This window comes from Cynara cardunculus (assembly GCF_001531365.2).
Source record: "Cynara cardunculus var. scolymus isolate 2C chromosome LG 5, CcrdV1, whole genome shotgun sequence".
In the NCBI taxonomy this organism is placed as follows: Eukaryota; Viridiplantae; Streptophyta; class Magnoliopsida; order Asterales; family Asteraceae; genus Cynara; species Cynara cardunculus.
In genome coordinates this window covers 8,939,860-8,950,089 of record NC_037532.1, presented here as the reverse complement: position 1 = coordinate 8,950,089, position 10,230 = coordinate 8,939,860, and the positions used below count along the sequence as shown (strand labels likewise).

Below are 10,230 nucleotides of genomic sequence, written 5' to 3'. Positions count from 1 at the left end.
CGCCACCACTCTATCTTCTTTATTGGAGCATTTGAATTGTTAAGTTCACTAGCTAGAGTACTATAAGTTGTCAAGATTATATCGTAGTTTTGAAGCTCGGATACATCTTGAGTTCGTTCCCCATAGTACATATATGCTTTTAGCCGCCCCCTTTTGGTGTGATCGGTTAATTGTGTTATCCAAGTTGAGAAAACAGAAGGTGGGCACACAATTAATGTCATTTTCGTGCCTATTCGTTCTTTCTTTTTTCTTTCATCCAAAAGGGTGTCATCTGTTTTCTGTTTCTTGCTACAATTAACAGTTCTGGTTCTTGATTTCTTACCAATTTGGACAACCGATTGATCATCTTCTATTCCCATTAGTTCACTTGTTCCATCGTTCGAAATCTTACATTTATCCAAAGCAATCAAAGAAAGTAAAGTGAGAGTTTTACCCAATCCCATATCGTCCGCAAAGATCCCACCGCGTAAAGGCTCCGGCCGTTTGTCGGTTTGATAATTCGTCAAAGCGTTGATGAAACCATCGTCTCTTTCTTCCCAAAACGGAGGTAATTCATCGGAATTCTCACGGTGATGCAACCAACTCAAACCCTCTTTTTGATGCAGAAAAAGATCAGGTAAAATGACATCTTTTGGGGGTTCCATTGTCCCCGTAACCGTACTTTTACTTACATTCTCATCAACCAACTTGAAAACTTCATCTACATCACTCTTTTTCTTCTCTTTCACGACCATAGATTCAGAAGTACTAAACAGAGAATCACTTTGTGAAATCAAATACAACCCACATWGTGAAARTGAGRRTTTGACGGTTTCGAAGGCTTCRATCTTTGCAAAAATATGAATATGGCATGGGAGCTTATACCGAACACTATTTTTAGGGGTATTGGGTACAATCCCTTCAACATGAACCAAATTAGAGTCGATTAATGGTGCAAGAACACTAGCTACCTTCTTCTCGATATGGCCGACTTGGATTGCTCGAGTATTGACGACTCTGATTGCGTTAGGGTCGAAGCCATTCAAGGGTTCTCGAACAAGACCGACCATCTCCCTGCCACTTACACGGCCGGAATAGTATTGTAATCCGACAATGTTGGCGATAATGAAACCCACCATGTAGGTTTCCGACTGGATTGATGGTGATGGTTGTTGGTCTTCATCTTCGAGCGGCAATCGATTAACGCTCATCCCCGCTTCGCGAAAATGGTGATTTTGGGGCGGCGAGGGTTTTACGGTGAGTCTCCACCGCCTTCAGTTTTCATGGCAACTTCTTATATTTTATTTTGAAAGGAAGAATGTATATATGAATTAAATCAATGGTATATTTTGATGTATGTTTAAATAGATTATTATAAAATATTAAATCATAAATCAAAATAAACATACATAAAAGGGAAAATTGCACCAAAATGGAACCAACTTTTACATGATTCTTAATTTGGGGAACAAACTTTCAAAATCGTCATTTTGGGGAACCAACTTTCACCTGATTTTTATTTTGGGGAACCAACTTTCAAAATCGTCATTTTGGGGAACCAACTTGGACCTGATTCCTATTTTGGGGAACCAACTTTCAAAATCGTCATTTTGGGGAACCAACTTGCACCTAATTCCTATTTTGGGGAACTAACTTGCAAAATAATTATAGAAAAATGGGAAAATTACACCAAAATRGAACCAACTTTCACCTGATTCCTATTTTGGGGAACCAACTTTTAAAATCGTCATTTAGGGGTCTCTATCGAACTTTTTGTTTATTTAAGGTCTGATTGATCAACAACAGATAATTTAAGAGTCTCTATCAAAATTTTGGTTGGATTTACCAAATTTGATTTAAACTTTAATATTRACACAGATTGGTTAGATATAAAAATCTTGAATGTGATATTTAATATTTATTTTTTATTGCATCAATTAATTTTTTTCTATTAAATTGATTTTTTATTGCATTAGTAAAAAAYAATTTTTATCGTGGTAATTTGGATTTTTTTCGAAAAATCTTCAATTTGATATCTGAATTAAAAAAACGAGATTTAAAATGAAAAATAGATTTTATTGCATTAATTTTTGAAAAGAAATGAATTTTAGTTATTTTTCTATAATTATTTTGCAAGTTGGTTTCCCAAAATAGGAATCAGATGCAAGTTGGTTCCCGAAAATGACGATTTTGAAAGTTGGTTCCCCAAAATGACGATTTTGAAAGTTGGTTCCCCAAAATAGGAATCAGGTCCAAGTTGGTTCCCCAAAATGAAAATTTTGAAAGTTGGTTCCCCAAAATAAGAATCAGGTGAAAGTTGGTTCCCCAAAATAACAATCAAGTGAAAGTTGGTTCCCCAAAATGACGATTTTGAAAGTTGGTTCTCCAAAATAGGAATCAGGTGAAAGTTGGTTCCATTTTGGTGCAATTTTCCCTACATAAAAATGTTAAATGCATGAAACAATTACCAATTTTTATAAATATTTTATTATAATAATGTATTTTGATTTTTCTTTATTACAACAATATATTTTCAAATTATTTTTTATATAAGCATTATATTTTGAAAAATCTATCTATTATAACAATGGATACTTCTTACCTTTTTTTTTTGTTTCTTTGACTAATTTAGATGATATGGATGACATATCATTATGATGATATGGCCTAAATAAAAAACATATGACAGAGATTAAATCCAAACAAGTCACTTGTTTACTTCTCAAATACTTACCATTTCTTAAATGAAACTTCTCCAAAGGTTTCGGCTTTCTTCCAAAGTAAATTTCGAAACCTTCAATCTACCATGTTTCGTATGGATTTTCCTTTATTGTGTGTATTGATTCTGTAACCAACAACGGTTTAAGAGCCCCTTACAAAACACTAAATTAATGTATATGAATCTACATGACATGATCATTAGATGTTCGCGTAGTTTCGTTTTTGAAATAACGTGTTATTTGTTTATATATTTTATGCTTTTTTTAGAAAGAGTTTTTGAAAAGTATGGGCGTTTTTGGTTTGGGATAAAAGAAATGAAATCTAGGTCATTTGTATGACAATATTCTCGTATTTTTTTTTTGGGTATGTACGATTATATTATGATGACATATGATGTTTGTATGACTGTGTACGATTATATTACGATGACATATGATGTGTTGTATGACTGTGAACGATACCGTAAATGAATTTGTTGAAAAACGTCAAAATGTTCTGAATTTGGTTACTTTTGCCCTTGAAAACTCCCACAGATCAAAACCCATGACAATCTTGAAAGAAAACAATCAACATAAATGACATCTGCATTGATCATTTCTTTATTGTTTTACATCTTCTCTTTATTTTGATTTGACTAATGCAGTTTTAGAATACCCTTCTCAACGATGTATCAATACTGGTACGACCATTTAACTTTGACCATCAGTAAGTTCAAAGTGACGAAAAAAGGGGTACGCCAGCTAAGGTGTACCCTGCATCTACAATGAAAACATTACCTGTCAAATAGTTGGACGAGTCATGTATTAGGTATTTCACCAACGATGTCATAGCTGGATCAGTAGTGCCTAGATCTCTTAGTGGCACCGTTCTTGAAACCACTTTCTCAAACCATTTCTTCTCCAAGAGTTCATTCGTAATCTCAGATTGAAAAATCCCTGGAGCTATTGAGTTCACCCTTATTTTATGTTTTCCAAGTTCCATTGCCATTACCTGTATTGAGCAAGTGAACGAATAAACTTAAGATCAATCACATGCATATTGATCATATTAACGAATTTAAGATTCAATCATCAAGAACGAAAAATACATGATCATGGTAAAGTTCGGGATGAGGATTTGTTTGCATTACCTTTGTCATGGTATCAAGGGCCGATTTTGAAGAAGCATATGCAACAGCAGGTGGAAAAACACGACCGACGCCAGCAGTAGAGGAGATATTAATTATGGATCCTCCTTGATTGAGAGCAAGCATTTGTAGGCAAACATACTTTGAAACCAACCAGGATCCTCTTATGTTTGTACTAAAGGTTCGATCCCAATCTTCTTCTGACAAATCCAGTGAACCTCGTATAGGACCTAAATGCAAAATACAACATATAAAAACTTCAATCCAAGTTTACCGTGTTATAAAAACATAAAGGGTACGGTCATCAAACCATTTCATGATTCTAAATCCAATCCTCAAATGTGTAAAATTTGTCTAGGTCTTTCTAAAGATTTAAAAAAAATTTCTAACAGTTCCTTTATAAATTCTCAAAAAACTGAAAAAGAATAGTCAGAATTTCCAAGAAATTGCATTTAAATCCAACAGTTTCTCTATTTTAATAGCGGATGCAGAAAAAAATTATTGTAGGAGGCATGATATAATTTTGTAGACAAATTATTTAGTGGATTTGTTTCTTTCTACTTTATCCTTGATAAGCGATGCTTAGGGGCTGTTTACCAAACGCTTACCCGAGTAAGCGCTTACCAAGACAAGGACAAAGAGTCTTACCCGGTAAGTGAGGACAACGACTCTTACCACGATAAGAGCTTATCGTGTAAACTGTTGCATATGATACCGTTTCGGTGGACTAAAATCTTACCTAGTAAGTAAATAATAGTGTTGAATTTTTACCGAAAAGCACTTACCGGGTAAATTTTTGTTAAAACGGCCCTTAGTTTCCTTGTCCAAGTTCAAGAAGATAAATAACTAGTTGCCCGTTGTTAAACCATATCCAATTATCCATTGCCACAATTGGTGTCGATATTCTGTAGAAAGTGGTTATATTTCAATCATAATTTTAATTAAAAGGTTCTACTCATGCTAATTTCAATTTCAAGTATAAAATGGCATTTCAGCAGGATGGATTTTTAGGTAGAATTGAGGTCACAAACTACTTTTTCCATTTGCCTAGCCTAACATTTCCATTTGACTACAAAATGTGGAAAAAGCCAATGGACTGGACTAGAGTAAGAGGCCTTCATGTTTATTTTATTGGGTCTTGATTAGATAAACATAAAAATTATAAGTAAAAAAAAGCTTTGTAAACTTGATTTCGTTGGGGCCCAGGACCCCAACCCCTATCACATGCATCCGCCACTACACAGATGATTTTTGAAATTTACTCACAAAGATGCATATATATATATATATATATATATGGTGGAGGTTCAAACGAGAACCCCTGTGATTTACGAGAACGCGAGAACAACCCAATAACCTWAAACTTTTTTAATTAATAAATTAACTTTTATTATATATAAATAATTTAATAAGGACAATAATGTAATTAAGTAATTTTTATAATTTTTATTTTATTTTAATTAACCATAATTATCTTTTCACGTTTCACGTTTTACTCTTGGTAGTTATCTTCTTCTTCTTCTTCTCGTTAACATTTTTTCTTCATATCACACCTCTATCACATAAGTATCACACTCATATCATATGATTATCACACCCATATTATATGATTACACCAAAATTTGAACTTATCAACCAAAACGATAACCCAAGTGATGTATAACAGTGATTATCACACCCTTATCACATGATTATCACACCCTTATCACATGATTATCACACCCAAATCACATGATGACACCAAAATTTTAACTTATCAACCAAAACGTTAGCCCAAATGATGTATAATGGTGATTATCACACTCATATCACATGATTATCACACCCCTATCATATGATTACACCAAAATTTTAACTTATTAACCAAAACGATAACCCAAGTGAAGTATAATGGTGATTATCACACCCCTATCACATGATTATCACACCCATATCACATGATTATCACACCTAGTATAATCTTAACCTATTTCGTAACCGTTTTACTAGATAATGATAAGACTAATGATAATAATGAGTGTTTAAAAGATAATGATCGTGTTTAAAAGATTTGATGATATCATTTCCATTATTACCCTTTTAATTTTAATTTTTTTTGAATCTTTTTAAATTTAAATTTAAATTTTAAAAATCTTTTAATTTTATTTTTAATCACAATATGAGGTTATTGGATTGTTCTTGCGTTCTCGTAAATCACAGAGGTTCTCGTTTGAACCCTTCCCATATATATATATATATATATATATATATATATATATATATATAGATAGAGAGAGAGAGAGAGAGAGAGGGTGGGGAAATTTCATGCAAGAAGGCAAAACGTTTCAATATCATATATGATTATATTTCTTTAGGTGTGTTCAATCATATATGATTAAGCGTCTTTATTCATCTTCTCATAAAATATTTAACTTTATATATGAACCTATGTATTACTCTTTAATGCATGGAACTTAAAAGATGAATAATGGAGGAGGAAAAGCACAAACTTAAATTAATATAACAAGAACTTAAATGAATTAAAAAGGGTGTTATTAATATGCACACCTCTTTACTTTTATCTGTTAAAAAATATCTTATATCATTGGTTATATTTTTACTCTTTCATTTTTTATCATTACATTTATCATTAATCAATTTACATTTCCTCTGCCATTTTCTACTTTTGTTATCATATTATTGTATTTACATTTTTGTAGATAACTATTTAGTTTTTTTTTAATTTATTTTAAATATTGATATGTATTTATGAGTAAAAATTGACATATATTTGTATAATTTTAACAACCATTTTTTGTATTTTAAATATACCTTTTTTATGTGAATAGACTAATATTATAATATTTCCAATTTATACACCTGTTTTTAGTCAAAACTTTATTTAGGGGTTGTTTACCAAACGCTTACTTAGGTAAGTGAACATCATGTTACATTATTTTACCGGATGAATATGGTAAGGACAAAAAATCTTACCCGGTAAAAGCGAGACAAAGACCAAGAGTCTTATCCGGTAAGTGAGGACGACGACTTATACCATGGTAAGCGCTTACCAGGTAAATTGTTGCGCACGATACTGTTTTGGTGGACTAAAATCTTACCCAGTAAATAAATGATAGTTTTAAATTTACCGGTAAACGCTTACCGGGTAAGTTAACGGACGTTAGGAGGAGGAACGAAAATTGTTGCTAGGTGCCAAACGTGAGGGACAAATATATTAAAATAAAGTCGAGGAACAAAAACGTTGAAACGGACAAACGTTAAGTTAGAGATCAAAAGTGAACTTTACTCTCAAAGTGGTCATTAGTCGTTAACTATGCTTGTGTTCTTCATTAGAACGATGGACATTTCAGTCTTTTCGTTAAAATAAAAACCATAAAAATAATTTCTAGACTTATCAAAATTCAGATTGTATTTTCATAATTTTGAAACGGCCATAGTTGAAGTTTTCTCTAAAATATATTTCGTTTTAATCATAATTTTGTAATGTAATATCATAAAAAAAAAATTGGGAATCCATTACAATTTTTAATTTTATAAGAAAATAAAAATAAAAATAAAAATAAAAATAAAAATTGAGTAAGTTTGAGAAATAAATAAAAGATTAGGAAACAAACATTCTAAAATTACCTCTAAAACCAGCATTGTTGATTAAAGCATCAATTCGGCCAAAAGCTTCCCAGGCGTTTCTCACTGAAGCTTCAATGGTAGGACCATCGGCACTGACATCAAGCTCCACCGCTACCGCTATGACGTCATTATTCTTGGCTTGACTTTGGTTTACTCGACCATCAGATACATCCAATTTGTTAATTTTATCGCACAGAATTCGAAGACGTTCGGTTCGACGAGCGGCAGCAATTATCTTGCAACCGGCTTTTGCTAAGTCGATACAAAATTCCCAACCGATACCAGAAGATGCCCCGGTAACCATTACGATCGTGCCCCTCAAGTCCCGCCATGGTTCCAACTCGATCCTCGTTTCTTGAGTAGACATAGTCATTGATCTTTCAGCATCAATAACAGGTTTTAAACATTAAAACGGAGTAAAAATGAATTTAAGTTACAATCAATTTTTAGCGTACCTATCAACCATTAAAGCTTAGGAGTTAGGTATGGGGGTTAGCCTCCGAGACCACGAAAAGAGAATTTAAAACACGTAAAATAAATATTAAGAAAATCTTTAATTTAGAATTAAAGGTATCAAGATGATTAATAATGAACAAAATAATCTATACTATATTATAAAGCATTTGATAAAAATTCTTAAAAATTATTTTTTTATGCATGTATTAAGTACTGTTTATTGATGCATATTACTTAAAATTTAAGATTACATGTAAATTGTGCATAAGTACAATTTATTAAAGCTCTATGTATGGATTCGTGTAACTAACTACAGATAAACATAATCAAATAGAGAATAAACATATCATTTTAAATATAAAAAATTTAAAATATAGTTAGAATAATCATTGAGTTATAACAAAATACTTAATTATTATATTTATAAAAAATTATATTATTAAATAAAAAATAAAAGAAAAAAATTAAAGAAATTGCATAAAAGAGAAATTTTAAATTGTTAGTTTGTTACTAATATCAATATATATTTTTTCAAAATTTTATGATATTTTCATATTTATATTTTATTCAAAAATAAAAACATTATCGTTTTCTTAAAACCACATAAAACCGTATTATAACATCGACCAAGACAAAAAACGGAATATTAAAATCGAGATATATCTCGTTACATTGTGCGAGTACCCTTCTAGTGATATTAAATGTTGGTGTTTGTTTCAAACTAACTTATTAAAAGATTGCTCCATTTTAGGGCAAAAAATAATACGAAATCAATGGTGAAACCCGAAAACGAAAATTTTTGGGTTAGGTTTAGGACTTTTTATCAGAAACAGTGGGGATCGAGGATATATTTGGGGATTTTATCAAAGATTGGGGTGGGGTTGGTGATCACAGGCTTGTCCCTATCCGGTATGTGTATGTGTGTATATATATTAATTTAAATATTATATGTATATTATATCATTAAAAGAAAAATACTAAGATTAAATTTTAAACGACTTTTATCCACTTTACCTCGACACTCTAAATAAGCCTCGTGAAAAAAATCTACTCTATCTGTCTGATCGTGTAATCGTGATGTTAGTTGGTTGATATTTGAATTTCTATTTGAAGAAATTGTAATTTTATTTTTATTGTGAAAATTTTTCATGTCGCTTTTGGTTTCGAGTTTGAGTATATAATCAACGATGAACAGAGATTTTTACTCTTAAGGGGTTCCCCAAAAGGGATCGAGGAAAACGTGGGTCCCCGATGGGGATTCTCTGTAAGATCCCCGACAGGGATCGGAGCGGTACAGAGACGGTTTTGATTATCGGTTTCAGGGACAAGATCCGGCGCATTACTATTCCTAGTCTTAACCTACGATAAATTTTATTTTTAAAGCATTTAAGTCAAACGATAATAGGTTTTAATATAAAAACGTATAAAAACCACCATATATATATATATATATATATATATATATATATATATATATTTGAAGCTAAATTCATGATATTGTGTACATGTATATGCAGTTCCAATATATGTATATGTCATCGGTATTGTTAACCGCGTATCAGACGTATTATTCTTATTCAGAACCCTTCATCAAGGGATCAAAACTGTTTACACAACCCCTATGGCAGTTATACCACTTGAGAAATTTATGGTCCGTTAAACCTCGCATCCACCATCTTTTCATACGAAATCCCATTTGTTTATCCCTAAACTCATAGAAGTAAAATATCGCATAACACTTGATATTATTAATGAGCAATCCACGTAACGGGTTACAAATGACACGAAACGAGGGCTTAAAGTTAAAGGGTGTTACAAGTAAGAACACAGAATGTGGGGCACATGAAGGGTCTAACGACCAGAGATTTAAGATGCTAACTCGAGGGACCACCAATGTTATAAACAGAAGTTAGTGACCAATGATGTAGATGATGCATGTGAGGGACAATAATTCTTTACAAACCGAATTTTAAGTAAACCATAAGGACCACGAATGTAAGTTACTCTTAAATGATTTCTAAAAGTAGAAATTAATTTTTCTACTAAAAGTTCCGATTGTTTTAAAGTATTTTAATGATACATATATTATGCTAGAAGGGTACTCGTGCAATGCATCGGGACATATTTTCATTTCAATGTTTAGTTTTAGTTTTTATCCATGTCGATGTAATACGATTTTATGTGGTTTTAAGAAAGCGATAATGTTTTTATTTTTAAATAAAATATAAATTTGAAAATATCATATAAAATTTGCAAAAAAATATATCAATATTAGTATCAAATTATGTATTTAAAAGTTTTCATTTGTGTATTTTTTTTAA

At 31.5% G+C, this 10,230-nt stretch overlaps 1 protein-coding gene and 1 pseudogene across 1 annotated transcript; both read right to left on the bottom strand.

Moving 5' to 3' along the window:
• LOC112512311 overlaps positions 1-1,241 on the bottom strand; it is a 3,075-nt pseudogene extending 1,834 nt beyond the window's left edge.
• Positions 1,242-3,314: 2,073 nt separating this feature from the next.
• On the bottom strand, positions 3,315-7,827 carry LOC112513366 (3-oxoacyl-[acyl-carrier-protein] reductase FabG-like). Its single transcript, XM_025119602.1, has 3 exons — positions 7,454-7,827; positions 3,830-4,056; positions 3,315-3,690 (listed from the first exon to the last, which is right to left on the bottom strand). Exons 1-3 carry the CDS (start codon positions 7,824-7,826, stop codon positions 3,412-3,414), a joined length of 879 nt encoding a protein of 292 aa, XP_024975370.1. The 5' UTR covers position 7,827; the 3' UTR covers positions 3,315-3,411.
• Between the last annotated feature and the right edge of the window lie 2,403 nt (positions 7,828-10,230).

Bases quoted from the DNA above. Each gene is read 5' to 3' on its own strand.
- LOC112513366 (XM_025119602.1), bottom strand. From the start codon at position 7,826: ATGACTATGTCTACTCAAGAAACGAGGATCGAGTTGGAACCATGGCGG. The intron at 4,057-7,453 runs GTAATTTTAGAA...TTTTGCATTTAG, and splicing joins CAACAATGCTGGTTTTAGAG to GTCCTATACGAGGTTCACTG. The intron at 3,691-3,829 runs GTAATGCAAACA...TGCTCAATACAG, and splicing joins CCCTTGATACCATGACAAAG to GTAATGGCAATGGAACTTGG.